Source organism: Bombina bombina, chromosome 11 (assembly GCF_027579735.1).
Source record: "Bombina bombina isolate aBomBom1 chromosome 11, aBomBom1.pri, whole genome shotgun sequence".
NCBI classification, from domain to species: domain Eukaryota; kingdom Metazoa; phylum Chordata; class Amphibia; order Anura; family Bombinatoridae; genus Bombina; species Bombina bombina.
The window spans coordinates 77,500,747-77,517,420 of NC_069509.1; the positions used below are offsets into that span (position 1 = coordinate 77,500,747).

Consider the following 16,674-nt stretch of genomic DNA (forward strand, 5'->3'; position numbering starts at 1 on the left):
TTTATTTGTTTGCCGCACTGAGCTCCTCAGGCAGCCCACGGCAGAGTGCTATTTTGCTGAGAGGTGACGTTTCCACCTCTTAGCAAATAGCCGTGCAGGCCAGATGGTGCCAAGTATTTTATACTTCATGAAAGAAAGACCCCTTTATTTTTTCCAATAGTAAATCCTAGCGTTTCACAAACACAAGGATTTACCATCACTTTGTTAAATGTTTAAATAAAAGATACTAGGTTCCTGTACATTCCTTGATTATCATATTTTCCTGGTGCCTGGCAGGGCCATTTGAACTTGCCTTTTTAAATAGAGCAATATTCAGCAATACACACGTAAGGGACATTTTGTCAAGTGAAGGTAATACAATGTTGCACTATATAATCTTTTTCTGAGGAATCATTTAAATTGCTGCATTTATTGTAACATTTGTATAGGCTTTATTGTTGTTCTATTAGCACATTTAGTATATAATATATATACCTCACAGCATGTACAGACGTTTTCTGAAGTCACGTTCTGGTAACATAAACTATATAAAGATAATTTATCAGTAAGACATTATTATTGAGGTCTGTTGGAGGGTCATGTTGTTCATGTTTAACCGGCTTCTGATACTTGTCTGTTCTGTAAAAAAGATAACTTACCCCGGTCAGTTACGACAGGACCTCCACTGGCCACCTCAAATTCATACTTGCTGAGTGGCTCATCATCCACAAACAAGACTGGATACAGGTTGGAACGAGGTGCCGTTCGGAAATCTACCATAACTGCAAATTCTATGGAAAAATCAGAGAATTACTATGTTATCACGGTAGTCCCAAGTCTTGCCACATGATCTGTAAGCTCAGGAGTGGTAAAACCTTGGCAGACTTGCCCAAGATGGCACACACATAATCCGGCATGCACAGTTGTCCTGCATTAGCCTGATACTGCCAGCAGCTAGCAGAATACTGCCTGGAAGATCATTGTTTAGCTTTTTAGTAGCTAGGACATAAGTTCTCAAAAAGGTTCACCACCCATAGTCTTGACTGGAGCAGACATTTTGCATAAGTATATAGAAAGTACCGTGTGGCTAACAACAAGCAGAAAGGAAGGGAAAAGACTCTGAAAAATACAGCCAAGGACATAAAATCTTCTAGATTTAAATTATCTTTATTAAATTTAGTGTCAATATCTAATCAAAAACATATAGAAAAGACAACGAAAAGAAAACAAAGACTAAGAAAGCCGCAAAATAGTAGTAAAAGATAGAGGAATAACATAGAAAATCACAACTCCTGAGGGCCAATATACAATCTTGTGTGTATACAATAAGTATTGTGCACAATATTGTGAGAACTTTCATATTAAATGATAATCTTACAATGTAACAATTATATAATTAAATTAATAGATAATTAAACAAAATTCAGTCAATTACAGTCTCGTGTTAAATGGTATTTTAGGTGCTGAACTATAGAATAAGCTCTAAAGTGAACTTTCAAAAAGAAACAACTGTAGAAAGCAAAACGTGACTCAAACTGTAATAGAACAAATCTGATAAATGATCATAGGTGCCCTTATGTGTTGGCTAGTAGTGACATAACTCATCTAGTGTGTGGGAGTTGGCTGTTGCAGGAAATTGAGTATGACTTTTCTAAATATGAAAAGCACAATAAACTAAGTAGGGGCACCCTACTGAATCTTCCATACAATATGTCTTATGTAAACTAACGTTAGCCTATAAAATTGCTTTTATGAGCTGTAATGATAAAAATATTTTAGAACCCCGCCCCCTACTAATTTACTAAAGGAGTTACACGTCTCCATTAATTTATAACTCAAAAGTTTATGAGGATTTTGATATCTCAAAGAGAATTAGACAAGATTCAAGTAAATGATATGACCTTTAAGGAATTGCAAACAAATGTGAAATGATGTAAACAACCTTAAGACCCTAACAGGAACATGGGTTGTTATGAAAAGCTTCGGACCGGCTTCTGTTTCTTCTTTGTTGTATGACTTTATTTTGGTAGTGGCTAGTGGAGTGCCATTAATCAGATGCCTAAGTTTATTTTGTGACTGCGCCATTGGCACATACTTAGGAAGCGTATGAGTGGGGGAGACACATTCGGGATCGATGCTGTTACACACTCCAACATAACGGGGGAAAAGCCACACCTGGAAATGTTTAGGATCCTCTCTAAGAGGAGCAAAGTTTCAGAGACGAACAGTAGTTGTACCCTACCTAAGATTGTTGTCCGACGCAGGAGTGAAAAACAGTGAGTTAGAGAAGAAGAGGGAGTTGATGCCGCAGCTCTTGCTTAACACTAACATACCCGGTGGAATCGGAGGTAAAACTGAGGTGTCTCAATGACAGAAGGACTTTTTCAGTCCACTGTCACAAGTCTGGTTAAGGCAGTATCAGTGTGAGCAGAACCTGAATCAGGTCCTCCTGTTGATAGACCACCCACAAAATTATATAATTGTACCCATATAAAGCATTTTATGCTTCAGGGCTAGTCAAAAAACTCACCTAGAAACTGGTTGAGAACAATATATTATACTATTATTATATTGTAATATTATAAACACCATAAGGGTAAACTAGTTTGAATATTATTAGGAAACATCTAAATAACTAAATGCTTTAAGTTCTTATAATGTGAGACTCACCTGATGTCTGTACGTGAGGAGGGATCTCTGCCTGAGAACTCAGCCCAAGAAAATTGCACCTATAGGCATCTTCATACTGCTCACTGTATAGAATCACCCGAACACAGCCTACTGGCAACATGGCCTAGTGGGGACACAGGATAGCAAATGACTATGACTATAAATGAAAAGACATAAATACCTCTGTATAAAACATGACATATTAGCTGAGTACATACCTGGAGCACATCAAATGCAGACTCGATTAGCTCCTTATCCTGCCCTTTCCAGATAACTTGGTTTCCCATCAGAACATGCCAGGCCAGCATGCGAAATGCAGAGGCACCCAATACCTACAAATAACCAATTTTCAAAGATTTACAATAAAAAAAAATATATGCAAAACGTATCATCATGGTCAGTCAGTAGGACTACAGAGGAAGTACACAATACTTGTCCCGTAGACATTTAAGGTCCTATCACAAGAGCTTACAAGTTAGAGGAGAGGATTTTATGTGCGAAACAAAAGAGACAGTAAAGAGAATGACTGGGTGTTTGTGCTTTAATGGAGTTTAAGACAGATGGATACAGTTTAAGGGTTTGCGTTATTAAAGGGACATAAAAATACAAAAAGAAAATGCTCAAATATGTAATCGCATGATATTACTGCTCTAATGCTTGTTTTAACTATGTGTTTGACCCATGCAAAGAGGTTAAAGTAAACTACAGAACAATGCACTGCTAGGAGATAGTTGGTGATTGGTGACTACATACATATTCCACTTGTCATTGGCTTGCCAGATGTGCTCAGCTAGGTTCCAATAGTACATTGCTGCTTGGCGGAAGCTGACTTTAAAGGAACATAAAACCAAAACATTTTCTCTTTCATAACTTTCTAGATTACTTCTATTATCAAAATTACTTCATGTTCTTGTTATCCTTTGTTGAAAAGCAGGCAGGTAGGTTCAGTAGTGTACAAGAAAAACACACTAACAGCGGCAATCTCCCAATCGATCACTTATTTATTTAGTTGGAGTATATTTATTATCTCCTATTATAATTGTATCCTGTATTTGGGAGTGGTGCTTGCATCCATCAGTTACTAGAAGGATTGATTTGGAAAGAATCCCCAAAAAAGAGATGCAAATTATAGCACTCTGTGCCCAGACTTATTAGAGGCTGAGTAAAGGTTAAAACATAACTTTTATTAAAATAAATTGCTACAAATGGGAATGTGAGTTAAAGTTATGTTTTAACCTTTACCTAGCCTCTAATAAGTGCTAAAATTTGCATCTCTTTTTTGGGATTCTTTCCAAATCAATCCTTCTAAGTTCAGGAGTGTGCACGTGTCTGCACTTTTGCAACAATGTTATACATTAGCAAGAGCACTAGATCGCAGCACTATTTCCTGTCATGTAGGGATTCAGACATGTGTGAGCTGCCTATTGAGATATCTCTTCAACAAACAATAACATGAGAACAAAACAAATTTGATAATAGAAGTAAATTGGAAACATTTTTAAAAATTGTATTCTCTGTCTGAATCATGAAAGAATAATTTGTGGGTTTCATGTCGCTTTAACGATACATAAATTCAAATTTTAATTCCCCCTGAATTCATTAAAGATTAATGGAAATTAAATAGCAATGGAATATACACTGATTATTTTGTTTGCTTTTTGTGTAAAATACCTATGAAAATTGTGTGTGTTCCAAGCTTACCAAAGAGTTCGAAAATCAGGTTCTGCCACAATTAGCCTGACCAGGCTCAACAGTGATTGCTTAGAGCAGCACACAAACTAATTTACAGCCATAATCAAGGAAGGTGAACATACTCAGCTGGCGTTTCAACCGCTTTAGCTCTGAATTTCAAAACTGCGTATTTTGTATGTAAATCTTTTCTAGTTCATTTCTTAATATAAAAAAAAAAAACTCAAGCAAAACAAAAAATAAATAAATAAAGCCTGCTCTGTCCAAAAAAGCCTCAGTTTGTAATCACATTTAGCATAATAAATAGAATAATAAATATTGGACTGGCCCTGAATGCCCATTTGACTGGGCCTCTCAGCTAGTGTCTGCTGCTTTGGTTCCCCTGATTATGATGTGCTGTCTCTGAAGCAAACACTGCGCACAGTCCATATGCACAAAGAGTGAAGAGGAGGCTAACTAGGCCTGGCTACCACACTGGGAGCCGGGCAGTAAACTGGCAAGTGCAGCCGCTGTGTTCCCCCATTTGTACAGTGCTCCGAGTTCCATTAAAAACACTGGCATGTGTGTCATAGATTGTATAAAGAACCTTTCTTTTGTTTATATATACAACTCTAATGTTCCTGTAAATTTCTATAAAGTTCTCAAATGATTTCATGTGTGATTTGGAGCAGGTAAAATCCTAAGTTAAACAAAAAAATAAGCAAAAGAATAAATAGCAGTTTATCCATAGTTGAGTGGGCAGAAATGCTACATTCCCTTCAATGCAGAGCTCGACAAACCCAGGGGCCAGGGAGCCACTAACTCCTAGAATTTTACCCCTGGCTCATACATTTTTGGGTTATTATTCATAGATCTGTATCTAAATATTCTTACTGGCTCCTAAATGTTAAACAGATTTGTCAATCACTGCTTTAATGCATTACTTCCATGTCCTTTTAATCAAAACGTAAGTACCTTAGTGCTCCACACACACTTTCTGATCTCACCTGTCTCATGTGCCTAAGAGATCTGAATACAGCTGTCCTTCTGGTTGTCATGTTCCATTCAGACAGCACAGATGACTCTGTGGGACATTTGGAGAGTTCGCGCCTTTCCAACACATTTGGCTGTGGCCTTGGTCTTCCCTCCTCCACTTCAGAACACTCCCAGGCTGCACACTCCTCTTCCAAATCTGCAAGCAAGTCACAGGAATAAGGCAGAGACAAGATCCCCGCTTTTATATGTCAAAGGCGCATTACAAACAACTGCTGTAGAATGAGTTAAAGGTGCTGATTGGTGGCTGCACATAAACGCCTCTTGTCATTGGCTCGTCAGATGTGTTCAACTTGCCAGCAGTGCATTGCTGCTCGTTTAACAGAAACTTTATCTGGAAATATGTTGCCATCACTATATAGTGTTCTTTATGTGAAGGAGCGTCTCCTACTTAACAATATAAAATCTAAAAAAAATCACAAAGATTTTGTGTGATTTCTCCCCAGGGTAGCGAGTTTTTGATTATCAAGGCCATAGTCAGAAGCTGGGAAATCCCAGGACCTCAATAAGGAAAGTTGACAAAGAACTTTAAATTGAATTCTACCAGGGGCGTCCAACGTTTCTACCTGATCAGAGACCAACATCATAGAGTTTGCACAGTAAAATACTCCATACATTTTATTTACTCTTTATTTTTTAAATTAATGATCCTTGTTTGTCTAGTAAGGGTGCGTGAACCCTCCATGTGTCCCTGGGCATCAATTTTGATAAATATCCGTGGCAAAATTGTTAAGGAGTCAGTGTTGGGGGGCCGCAGGTCTCACAGTGCCTAGAGCAGCACAAAAACTACATACACCACTGCCTGTACCCTTCATATTTAACTTTGTCTCCCCTACTGTATGATCTTGAACCTTCCCTACTTACTAAACTGAATACTGTTTGCTAATCATTGCTAATATTGAGTAGCAGAATCTGCCCTTACCTGCCTGCTTCTCCATCTGCACCAGGGTGTCTTCGGTAGGAGCACCTTCTAAAAGTTTCTCCGTTAGACGACAGCCGCAAGCCTTTAGCAGCCTACAACAAATACAAGCATTTGTTACAAGACAAAATACAACGAACTCACACATTGCTATCAGACCCGCGCCAATAAAACAGGCTAAATATACTTTTGTGCATAAAAAAAAGGTTAAAAGCATGTTCTACGCTCAACTAATACTGCTGCATCAGTGATCACTAGTTCATTTGGACAACTGCTGTAGCATCTAGAAATCTGATATAATAACAACTATCCAGGATCCAACTTTGTCTTCTATGGAGTCCTAGGTAAGTCTCTAATATCACCTGGAACATATAGCATTGTGTGCATCCTTATGTGCGTGAGCATATCCTTGTACCTTCGTACTTAGTACTGTAGGTCTAACACTGTGTCAGGTAAGCACACATGAAGAATTAGTTATCTTAGGGCGCATTATATAAATATTATATAATATTTTTAAGTATATCTATAACACTGGTTTTCAAACCTGTCCTTAGGCCTGACTAACAGGCCAGATTTTCAGGATTACCTTGGGTTAGAGCAAGTAAAATAACCATGTTTACTAATCATCTGATTATTTCCCTGTGCTCCAGTTCAGATATCCTCAAAATCTGGCCTGTTAGGTAAGCCTGAAGACAGGTTTGAAAACCAGTGTTATAGATATACTTAAAAAGTCTAAAAATAATCACCTGAATATATAGGTATTTTTTACAGTATCTATAATAAAAAAATATATATTTTATATGTATTATTTACATAATGCACTTTAAGATAACTAATTCTTCATGTGAGCTAACCTGATACAGTGTTAGACCTGTAGTGCTAAATACGAAGGTAGTGTAAATATTTTACATTCCAATCATCTGCAAATAGAAGATAATTTTATTTTTAAAATATATATTTTAATATATATCTGATAATATTAATGTAAAATATTTATTTATATATATATATATATATATATATATACACTGTATATATATATATATATATATATATATATATATATATATATATATATATATATACACTGTATATATATATATATATATATATATATATATATATATATATATGAATAAATATATATATATATACACACACACATGTATAAGTATATATAGATATATAGAGAAATAACTATTTAAAATACAAAGAACATTGTCCTGTATGTGAAGAACATTGGAATGTGAAATATTAAAAACTTCTCTCGGGTTTAATATAGTGTCGGGTTAGCAAGCGATCAATAAGCGTTTTCTTTAAACGCACATTCCATTGAAGTCCTTGGGGAGAAGTTAATCTGATATCCAGTCAGCGCACATCGGGTTTCGCTTGCACGCAAACTATTTACTTTCAACTTGAAATATGTACGATAACTCACGCACATTAAACGTTTATTTGATCGGTGTTAGACATTGAGCGAAAGCGATAAATAGTGCTCCACTTGTAATCTGGTACTAAATACAGTAAACACTAGATATAATGATGTATTGAAGCAATTATTAGCCTGATAATAATATGCAGATGTGTTTTTAAATTATATTAGTTGTTTAAATATTGAAGAAAACAGAGTAATGTTTTAGTTTCCGTAAAATAAAAAAGTGCTATTATGTTGTAACCTGGGTTTACCTAGGTTTAAAAGCCTATTGTCTCATCTTATATTTTCTGTTGGGGCCAGTTATATAGGAGTTACTATATACAAATCTCAAAGCATTCCTTTAACTGCATGTGGATATGTTCCTTTTAATTTATGAGTGATACTAGACTAGGTTGTCTGCTATCAATGTTCCTTTTTTGCATTATGATTTAAACTTTTAGTGGTAATGATATAATGTCACCCTGACCTTTATGGTACTCTAAAAAGGTGACAATTCCTATCAAATTAGTTTATTTGCAGTTAAAGGGAGTCTACTTGAAAATTGTTATTTTTTAAAAAAGATACATAACCCTTTTAATACCTATTCCACAGTTTTGTATAAGCAACACAGTTCTATTAATATATTTTTACCTCTATAATTACCTGCATCCATGGCCCTGCAGACTAGACTGTCCCTTATCTCAGTGCTTTCTTATCTTTTTACAATCTTGCATTTAAGCCAGTTAGCGCTGGTTATTGTAGCTCTGTCATTCTCCACAGTAGAGAACACAATGCTAGCTATATGACACACATGACCTTGTACTGTCTGGATGTAGTGCAAGATTGCTAAAAGCATTAAAAAAAAAAGCACTGAGATAAGGGTGGCCTGCAGAGGCTTAGAAACCGTCAGTTGTAGTGGTTATAAAGTATATTAATAGAACAATGTTGGTTATGCAAAGCTGGGGAATGGATAGTAAAGGCATTATCTATCTTTTTATATTATACAAAAATATCAAGTAGACCTTTAACTTTTTATCAAATAAATTGCAACTTTACAATTCTGAACCTAACCTTATAAAGGTATGACATCACTTATTATATCAGGTTATCAACATTAACTAAAACAAAGTTGAAGTTCTTAATATATTCCTTATTAGTCAGCAGAAATGTATACTAGAAAAACATTTACTCTTCAAATGGAGACAATGTCAACTATAATATCTAAGAGCAAAGCTAACATTACATTAGTTAAATATGTTATTTTCTTGTTAAAAGGAAGACCTTGAGATTTGTAAATAAAATGTTTAAATATTACCTTTAATTTCCCCATTAAATTCGGAAAGTTTTTAATTCCTCATTTACAGCTATCTCTTGTTTATTTGTTAGGCCAGCTCCTAAGCTTACATTTCTGCTTTTTCACAAAAAAAGATACCATGAGAACAAAGAAAAATTGATAATAGGAGTAAATTAGAAAGCTGCTTAAAATTCCCTGCTCTATCTGAAACATGAAAGAAAAAAAAATTGGGTTTCATAACCCTTTAACTATTAAAGGGACAGTCTACACCAGAATTTTTATTGTTTTAAAAGATAGATAATCCCTTTATTACCCATTTCCCAGTTTTGCATAACCAACACAGTTATATTAATATACTTCTAACCTCTGTGATTATCTTGTATCTAAGCCTCTGCAAACTGCCCCTTTTTTCAGTTCTTTTGACAGACTTGCAGTCTAGCCAATCAGTGCCTGCTCCCAGATAACTTCTCGTGCACGAGCACAGTGTTATCTATATGAAATACGTGAACTAACACCCTCTAGTGGTGAAAAACTGTTAAAATGCAATCTGAAAGAGGTGGGCTTTAAGGTCTAAGAAATTAACATATGAACCTCCTAGGTTAAGCTTTCAACTAAGAATACCAAAGAACAAAGCAAAATTGGTGATAAAAGTAAATTGGAAAATTGTTTAAAATTACATGCTCTATCTGAATCATGAAAGTTTATTTTGGCCTAGACTGTCCCTTTAATGTATCATATTATTCTGTTCTGAGTTTTATACTCTGTTCTTTAAATTTTAAAAAATTTCAATAAATAAAAATAAAAAAAAGGGATCCATTTGTACAGTAGTAATTTGGTATCTTTTACAACCAACATCAATGTTAGTGAGATGTCAAAAACCTTGCATAGTTACCAAGCAAAGGATGTATGCAGACATGCCCATAGGTTGTCATCACTTGTAAGCGAGGTCAAGGAGCGGGCAGCATTTCCATTACGCTGGTGCAAAAATGGCGTAAATGCTGTGTTAATCCTTAGTGGGCGCTGGGGGCAGCCGAACTGCTCCGCATCAAATACCTGCAAGAGACACTGACTTTGTATTGGTACATTAGTGTTTAATCCTTAACATCCAATAGTAATGGATGGATACTCACATCAGCTCCTAATGAATACATTTTTAGAAAGAAAAAAAAAGTAATGTAAGTAAAATGTAATTTACTTAAATTATGTTTTACTCACTCATTAACAGTAAGTATTTAAATGTGTAGCTTTTGGGCTTCTTAAAGGGACATAAAGGACAGTAAAACAAAATGCCCTAATGTGCGTAAAAAAATTATTTTTGCACTATTGCTTGAACTGAATTATGTGTTTAACACCCACAAAGAAGTTAAATGCATAGTTAAATTCAGCTCTGGACTGGCATATGTGCATAGCTACCAAATACAGTCCACATTAAGATAGACATTGACACTATGGGCTCCATTTAAAAACGGTCGGACGGACGGACATGGTTCGCTACCTTGAACATGTCCACTGGACCTCCTTGTGCAATGCTGTACCCTGCTTGCTGGGGCCAATCGCCCACGAGCAGGGGCTGTCAATCATTCCGAGCAGATCGGATGATTTCACTCTGCACACTTTGCGGAGAGCTTAAGCAGCAGTGGTCTTAAGACCGCTCTACTTAACTAGCGTTTTACGCAAGCCTGAAACCCTGGGCCCCAAAGCTGCTTTCACAGCTTGATAAATGGGGTCCTATGTGTTTAATCCTTTTGTGGGATTCTCTAGCACTTTAAAACATTTTATTACTGCTCCTTTATAACGCTTCAATGTGAGACCTAAACATCTATACTTAATAGATTACAGAGTCAAGACAGCCAATAGGTGAGAGGTGTGTACAGCGCCTACGGCTGAGGAAATTAGAGTCAAGACAGCCCTCTGTCTGTTAGAGTACCTCAAGGCTATGACCTGGGTCCTCTAGTCTTCTCCATTAATACTTCTTCATTGGGTTAACTTATCAACAGCTATGGCTTCAAATATCACCTCTATGCTGATGACACCCAGATCTACCTCTCCACCCCCCCCCCCCTCTCTCTCCCAGTCCTTTCTCACATCAGCAACTGCTTATCAGGCATTTCTTCCTGGATGGACTCTCATCACTTAAAGATTAACATGTCCAAGACTGAGATTTTTCTAATCCCCCCCCCCCCCCCCCAAGCTCTACTCTGATTTCTAACTTTTCTATCACAGTTGACGGCACCACTATCACCCTACCCCATCACCCTAAGTCCACAGCCTCTGAAGTTACACTTGACTCCAACCTGTACTTCATCCTCCACATCTAATCGCAATCTTCATCCTTCCACAACCAACTATGCGATCTTTCCAAAATTCACCCGTTCAAGCACTGACACCACAAAGCAAATAATCCACTCCCTTGTAATTTCCCGATGTGACTACTGCAATAACCCACTTAGCAGCTTTCCTCTCTCATGCTTGTCCCCCTTTCAATATATCCTAATTGCTTCTCCCAGGCTAATCCACCTTTCCCGTCGCTCTGTATCTGCTGCACCTCCCTGTGAGTCCCTTCACTGGCTTCCCATTCACAGCAGAATTAAATTCAAAATTCTCACCCTGACCTACAAAGCCCTTAACAACGCTGCCCCCCACTACCTATCCTCACTAATCAACAAATATACCCCGGGCCACCCACTAAAATCCAACAATGACCTGCTCCTTGCATCTTCTACCATCACTTCCTCACTAATCTGTCCTCTTTTAAACGCTCACTAAAGACATTTTTGTTTAGGGAAACCTACCACCCAACTCAGTAACAATTGAATTCCACTTACCTAATAATTGCCCTAATCTAACTCTGTATTAACATCATTCTCACCCTTGCAGTCCTCACCTCCTGTTTCTCACCCTTGTAAGGGCCCTCAATTTCTATTGTATTTGTCAAATTTTGTCTTATCTCTTACAAGAATTGTATTAATGTTTTATTTAAACAAATTGTACCCATGGAAAGGGCTGCAGAATATTTTGGCGCTTTATAAATAAAGTATAATAATTTATTTTTTATTTATTTAAAAAAATGTGTGATTAACTGTTGATAGTATGGTATAGTAGGACAGGAGATGTTAGTTATAGAGACACCCCTTACTATGTGTATGCATGTACAAATCTGTCTGTGTGCGTGTGTGTATGTGTACGTATACATCTGTGTGTGTGTGTATGTATGTATGTACACATCTGTCTCTGTGTGTGTGTGTGTGTACGTACAGATCTGTCTGTGTGTGTTCGTACGTACACATCTGTCTGTGTGTGTTCGTACGTACACATCTGTCTCTGTGTGTGTGTGTGTGTACGTACACATCTGTCTGTGTGTGTGTTCGTACGTACACATCTGTCTGTGTGTGTGTTCGTACGTACACATCTGTCTGTGTGTGTGTTCGTACGTACACATCTGTCTGTGTGTGTGTTCGTACGTACACATCTGTCTGTGTGTGTGTTCGTACGTACACATCTGTCTGTGTGTGTGTTCGTACGTACACATCTGTCTGTGTGTGTGTTCGTACGTACACACATCTGTGTGTGTGTGTGCTCGTACGTACACACATCTGTGTGTGTGCTCGTACGTACACACATCTGTGTGTGTGTGTGTGCTCGTACGTACACACATCTGTCTGTGTGCGTACATACACATCTGTGTGTGCGTACATACACATCTGTGTGTACGTACGTACACATCTGTCTGTGTGTGTACGTACGTACACATCGGTCTGTGTGTGTGTGTACGTACACATCTGTCTGTGCGTACGTACGCATCTGTGTGTGTACGTACACATCTGTCTGTGTGTGTGTGCGTGCGTACACATCTGTCTGTGCGTGCCTGCGTACACATCTGTCTGTGCGTGCCTGCGTACACATCTGTCTGTGCGTGCCTGCGTACACATCTGTCTGTGCGTGCCTGCGTACACATCTGTCTGTGCGTGCCTGCGTACACATCTGTCTGTGCGTGCCTGCGTACACATCTGTCTGTGCGTGCCTGCGTACACATCTGTCTGTGCGTGCGTGCACATCTGTCTGTGCGTGCGTGCGTACACATCTGTCTGTGCGTGCGTACACATCTGTCTGTGTGTGTGTGCGTACGTACACATCTGTCTGTGTGTGTGTGTGCGTACGTACACATCGGTCTGTGTGTGTGTGTACGTACACATCTGTCTGTGCGTACGTACGCATCTGTGTGTGTACGTACACATCTGTCTGTGTGTGCGTGCGTGCGTACACATCTGTCTGTGCGTGCCTGCGTACACATCTGTCTGTGCGTGCCTGCGTACACATCTGTCTGTGCGTGCCTGCGTACACATCTGTCTGTGCGTGCCTGCGTACACATCTGTCTGTGCGTGCGTACACATCTGTCTGTGCGTGCGTGCGTACACATCTGTCTGTGCGTGCGTACACATCTGTCTGTGTGTGTGTGCGTACGTACACATCTGTCTGTGTGTGTGTGTGTGCGTACGTACACATCTGTCTGTGTGTGTGTGTGTGCGTACGTACACATCTGTCTGTGTGTGTGTGTGTGCGTACGTACACATCTGTCTGTGTGTGCGTGCGTACGTACACATCTGTCTGTGTGTGCGTGCGTACGTACACATCTGTCTGTGTGTGCGTGCGTACGTACACATCTGTGTGTGCGTGCGTACGTACACATCTGTGTGTGCGTGCGTACGCACACATCTGTCTGTGCGTACGTACACATCTGTCTGTGCGTACGTACACATCTGTCTGTGCGTACGTACACATCTGTCTGTGCGTGCGTACACATCTGTCTGTGCGTGCGTGCGTACACATCTGTCTGTGCGTGCGTGCGTACACATCTGTCTGTGCGTGCGTGCGTACACATCTGTCTGTGCGTGCGTGCGTACACATCTGTCTGTGCGTACACATCTGTCTGTGCGTGCGTGCGTACACATCTGTCTGTGCGTGCGTGCGTACACATCTGTCTGTGCGTGCGTGCGTACACATCTGTCTGTGCGTGCGTGCGTACACATCTGTCTGTGCGTGCGTGCGTACACATCTGTCTGTGCGTGCGTGCGTACACATCTGTCTGTGCGTGCGTACACATCTGTCTGTGCGTGCGTACACATCTGTCTGTGCGTGCGTACACATCTGTCTGTGCGTGCGTACACATCTGTCTGTGCGTGCGTACACATCTGTCTGTGCGTGCGTACACATCTGTCTGTGCGTGCGTGCGTACACATCTGTCTGTGCGTGCGTGCGTACACATCTGTCTGTGCGTGCGTGCGTACACATCTGTCTGTGCGTGCGTGCGTACACATCTGTCTGTGCGTGCGTGCGTACACATCTGTCTGTGCGTGCGTGCGTACACATCTGTCTGTGCGTGCGTGCGTACACATCTGTCTGTGCGTGCGTGCGTACACATCTGTCTGTGCGTGCGTGCGTACACATCTGTCTGTGCGTGCGTACGTACACATCTGTCTGTGCGTGCGTACGTACACATCTGTGTGTGCGTGCGTACGTACACATCTGTGTGTGCGTGCGTACGTACACATCTGTGTGTGCGTGCGTACGTACACATCTGTGTGTGCGTGCGTACGTACACATCTGTGTGTGCGTGCGTACGTACACATCTGTGTGTGCGTGCGTACGTACACATCTGTCTGTGCGTGCGTACGTACACATCTGTCTGTGCGTGCGTACACATCTGTCTGTGCGTGCGTACACATCTGTCTGTGCGTGCGTACACATCTGTCTGTGCGTGCGTACACATCTGTCTGTGCGTGCGTACACATCTGTCTGTGCGTGCGTACACATCTGTCTGTGCGTGCGTACACATCTGTGTGTGCGTGCGTACACATCTGTCTGTGCGTGCGTGCGTACACATCTGTCTGTGCGTGCGTGCGTACACATCTGTCTGTGCGTGCGTGCGTACACATCTGTCTGTGCGTGCGTGCGTACACATCTGTCTGTGCGTGCGTGCGTACACATCTGTCTGTGCGTGCGTGCGTACACATCTGTCTGTGCGTGCGTGCGTACACATCTGTCTGTGCGTGCGTGCGTACACATCTGTCTGTGCGTGCGTGCGTACACATCTGTCTGTGCGTGCGTGCGTACACATCTGTCTGTGCGTGCGTGCGTACACATCTGTCTGTGCGTGCGTGCGTACACATCTGTCTGTGCGTGCGTGCGTACACATCTGTCTGTGCGTGCGTGCGTACACATCTGTCTGTGCGTGCGTGCGTACACATCTGTCTGTGCGTGCGTGCGTACACATCTGTCTGTGCGTGCGTGCGTACACATCTGTCTGTGCGTGCGTGCGTACACATCTGTCTGTGCGTGCGTGCGTACACATCTGTCTGTGCGTGCGTACACATCTGTCTGTGCGTGCGTGCGTACACATCTGTCTGTGCGTGCGTGCGTACACATCTGTCTGTGCGTGCGTGCGTACACATCTGTCTGTGCGTGCGTGCGTACACATCTGTCTGTGCGTGCGTGCGTACACATCTGTCTGTGCGTGCGTGCGTACACATCTGTCTGTGCGTGCGTACACATCTGTCTGTGCGTGCGTACGTACACATCTGTCTGTGCGTGCGTACGTACACATCTGTCTGTGCGTGCGTGCGTACGTACACATCTGTCTGTGCGTGCGTACGTACACATCTGTCTGTGTGTGTGTGCGTACGTACACATCTGTCTGTGTGTGTGTGGGTACACATCTATCTGTGTGTGCGTACGTACACATCTGTCTGTGTGTGTGTGCGTACGTACACATCTGTCTGTGTGTGTGTGGGTACACATCTATCTGTGTGTGCGTACGTACACATCTGTCTGTGTGTGTGTGGGTACACATCTATCTGTGTGTGTGTGGGTACACATCTATCTGTGTGTATGTATGAACACATCTGTCTGTGTGTGCGTACGTGTATGTACACATCTGTCTGTGTGTGTGTCTGTATGTACACATCTGTCTGTGTGTGTGTCTGTATGTACACATCTGTCTGTGTGTGTGTGGGTACACATCTATCTGTGTGTATGTATGTACACATCTGTCTGTGTGTGCGTACGTGTATGTACACATCTGTCTGTGTGTGTGTCTGTATGTACACATCTGTCTGTGTGTGTGTCTGTATGTACACATCTGTCTGTGTGTGTGTATGTACACATCTGTCTGTGTGTGTGTCTGTCTGTACACATCTGTCTGTGTGTGTGTCTGTATGTACACATCTGTCTGTGTGTGTGTCTGTATGTACACATCTGTCTGTGTGTGTGTCTGTATGTACACATCTGTCTGTGTGTCTGTACACATCTGTCTGTGTGTGTGTCTGTATGTACACATCTGTCTGTGTGTGTGTCTGTATGTACACATCTGTCTGTGTGTGTGTCTGTATGTACACATCTGTCTGTGTGTCTGTACACATCTGTCTGTGTGTGTGTCTGTATGTACACATCTGTCTGTGTGTCTGTACACATCTGTCTGTGTGTGTGTCTGTATGTACACATCTGTCTGTGTGTGTGTCTGTATGTACACATCTGTCTGTGTGTCTGTACACATCTGTCTGTGTGTGTGTCTGTATGTACACATCTGTCTGTGTGTGTGTCTGTCTGTACACATCTGTCTGTGTGTGTGTCTGTATGTACACATCTGTCTGTGTGTGTGTCTGTCTGTACACATCTGTCTGT

General features: G+C 40.7%; 1 protein-coding gene across 1 annotated transcript in view; it reads right to left on the reverse strand.

Annotated features, from left to right (window-relative positions):
• Window positions 1-591: 591 nt before the first annotated feature.
• The window catches only part of LOC128641680 (folliculin-like), a 42,873-nt gene continuing 26,790 nt past the window's right edge, over window positions 592-16,674 (reverse strand). Inside the window, exons 6-11 of the mRNA XM_053694213.1 lie at window positions 9,890-10,050; window positions 6,293-6,384; window positions 5,325-5,509; window positions 2,868-2,981; window positions 2,650-2,773; window positions 592-770 (exon numbers count right to left, since the gene is read on the reverse strand). Of these exons, the coding sequence (XP_053550188.1) occupies window positions 592-770; window positions 2,650-2,773; window positions 2,868-2,981; window positions 5,325-5,509; window positions 6,293-6,384; window positions 9,890-10,050 (855 nt within the window). The remainder of the gene's footprint in view (window positions 771-2,649; window positions 2,774-2,867; window positions 2,982-5,324; window positions 5,510-6,292; window positions 6,385-9,889; window positions 10,051-16,674) is intronic.